Source organism: Sardina pilchardus, chromosome 9 (genome assembly GCF_963854185.1).
Source record: "Sardina pilchardus chromosome 9, fSarPil1.1, whole genome shotgun sequence".
NCBI lineage: Eukaryota > Metazoa > Chordata > Actinopteri > Clupeiformes > Clupeidae > Sardina > Sardina pilchardus.
In genome coordinates, this window is record NC_085002.1 from 25203538 (window position 1) to 25206037 (window position 2500).

General features: G+C 44.3%; 1 protein-coding gene across 1 annotated transcript in view; it reads right to left on the bottom strand.

The window, feature by feature from the left end:
- Positions 1-2500, bottom strand: part of LOC134091754 (band 4.1-like protein 1) — a 92245-nt gene that overhangs the window by 26789 nt on the left and 62956 nt on the right. Inside the window, exon 9 of the mRNA XM_062544396.1 lies at positions 1434-1586. Within this exon, the coding sequence (XP_062400380.1) occupies positions 1434-1586 (153 nt within the window). The remainder of the gene's footprint in view (positions 1-1433; positions 1587-2500) is intronic.

Consider the following 2500-nt stretch of genomic DNA (forward strand, 5'->3'; position numbering starts at 1 on the left):
AAAAAGTTCAGACCAAAACTTCCCAACCTCAAATTTTGTGGGCGGTTTTGAGAGTGGGGCTAAGTTTGAGCTGGCTTTTCAGGCTACCAAACCATTATTGATGGACTTCCTCAGTGAATTACAATGGACGTCCTGCCTCTGGCCATTAGATCTTATTGAGCTCGACACAATTAGGGTATTCAAATAGCTATTTCACAGCACTTATCCAGGGCTTCTGACTGCTGAAAGTTACTTTTTTTTTTCAAATCTTTAAATGTTCTAGAACCCATAATCCTTCCCCGTGCTGAGTGCACTTAAGCAATTCAGAACAGTAGAACAGCAGAAACTGACGAAAGAAGAAAGCATTAGCAGTGTGTGCTTTCAAAACTCATCCCCTCTCCAGTGGAGCTAAAAAACGTTGACAGGGATATGTATGTATCACTGCTACAGCTGAGTGTATGAATTCTCGGACCAAGCAGATCTGTTGTGGCCACTGTTGAAGCCACTCTCCTGAACTCTTCGAACAAAGAACAATTACGGTTAAGTCTATTCTGGGCCATTGTGGCTGAATCTCCAACCCCGTGGATTCCCTGCTACCCTGCTGAGAGCAGATACTGTGGAAAGAGGGAGGGGGTAAAAAAGCATCTCTTAGCAATCAGCAGGGACAAACACGGAGCGTGGCATTCATGGCTCTATATTTACACTCTCTGCCCCCCCCCACCCCCCCCTCCTTTCTTCTATCCTGGACTTGTTTGCAGCTGCGTCTGCGGTGCTAAAGAAGCGCCGGGCGCATGAAAAAGAGTCCCTTTCATGGCTCTCTCTCTGTGAGAGCTTTGTGCCGGCGGAGCAGATCCGGTCTCAGCGCGGCCCAGCGAGGGTCTGCCCAGACCAACGGGCAGAGAGGCCCTCTGGGAGAGGAGCCCAGATCTCCCACTCTTGCCCATTTCCTTCACAGCAGTAGGGTAGCATGACAGAGAAAGAGAAAGACGGGAAGAGAGAGAGAGAGGGAAGAGGGAAGACAGAGAGAGAGAGAGGGAGGGAGAGGGAGATGCAGGACCTCTGTTCTCCCCTACTGCCACCCAATTTTCTCTCTTCCAACATCGCTTTCAGCATCATTCTCTACCAGTTGCCAGTTGTTACAAGTTCCACCATCACGGTTAGGGTCCATCAGTTTCCTCAGTCACCTTATGAAAGGACTCTACCCTTGCAATGACATACTTTGTTTCAGAAAAATATGATTGGTTTTGTGTGGCAGTCTCTCTCTTTCTCTCTCTAACTCTCTCTCTCTCTTGCTCTCTGTCTCTTGCTCTCTCTCTCTCTCTCTCCCTCTCTTTCTCTCTCCTCTTGCTTAATTAAGTGGTATTCAATGAATTCCACAGCCTCAAGCTTCATTTGAGGGAAAAGCTTTTACCGTGTCACCTCCGATCAGAGCCAAAACAATGGACATGAGTTACCTCGCCGGGCCGAATCTTAATGTAAAAGTTGCTCCGCTTGTAGGAGATCTTGAGGATCTTGGGCCAGGCGAATCGATTGATGCGTAGCCGGTCGCGGTATATCAGCAGTCCGTTGGCACACACGCCCAGCATGATATCAATGCCCTCGGAATCCTGAGGCGCACACACACACACACACACACACACACACACACACACACACACAGCACAGATGACCAGAGATGAGAAACGACTGAATCTGGTGAAATTAGTAGCTCTCTCAGTTTTTTGAAAAATAACCCAACAGAGTATTTACTGCCCAGTGTTGTATTGCATTGCTGCGGGGCGATGGTTGCATTATGCTTGTGTTATTTGGTGTTTTTCATTACTTTTCCAATCTTTGCCTCCTTTGTTTGTTTGTGTTTTCTTCTCTTTTCTATTATTTTTTTTCTTTTCTTCTCAGATGAACTACTTGGCTGTGCCCTCCTGGTTTATTCTCCTCTTTGTAACTGCACTGTTGTGTTCTGTAGTCTGTGGGTCCTGATTTAAATTCTGGGACCCAAAATTCTAAGTTCAAAGTCAGGCTATAAGCAAAGTTGTTGTGCATGATCTAACGGCATCATTTGGTGTGAGTCAGCTTTTAGCTGTCCAACTACTGTTTAGGCTTGTGATCTTTTTTTGTTATTTCATTAGTGTGTTTTAATCTAATTCAATTAAATGTAAACTTGCAATTAAAGTTTTCTCTATCAAGACTTTTTCAGTGTGCAAACCACTCCAGCTTTTGTTTTAACGCACCTGGACTAAAAAATCTATCATCTAGTGTGCAACAAAACATCTCTACCCTATGGTATTTCATTTGCAAATAGATTTATTCAGCAAGCTTTTATAAGACTTTAGAATCTTTCCCCAATACTTAAATTAGCTCCCTGTATGTAAATAAGATAAAATTCCTGTGCACTATTCCATATTCGAATCCCAGGTGCCGCAGAAAAACAGACTTTAAAACTAGACACCATCACTGCACACTGGTATTAGGAATAATATTCAGAATAGTTTATTAGGAGCGAATGAAACATTTTGCCGTTAGC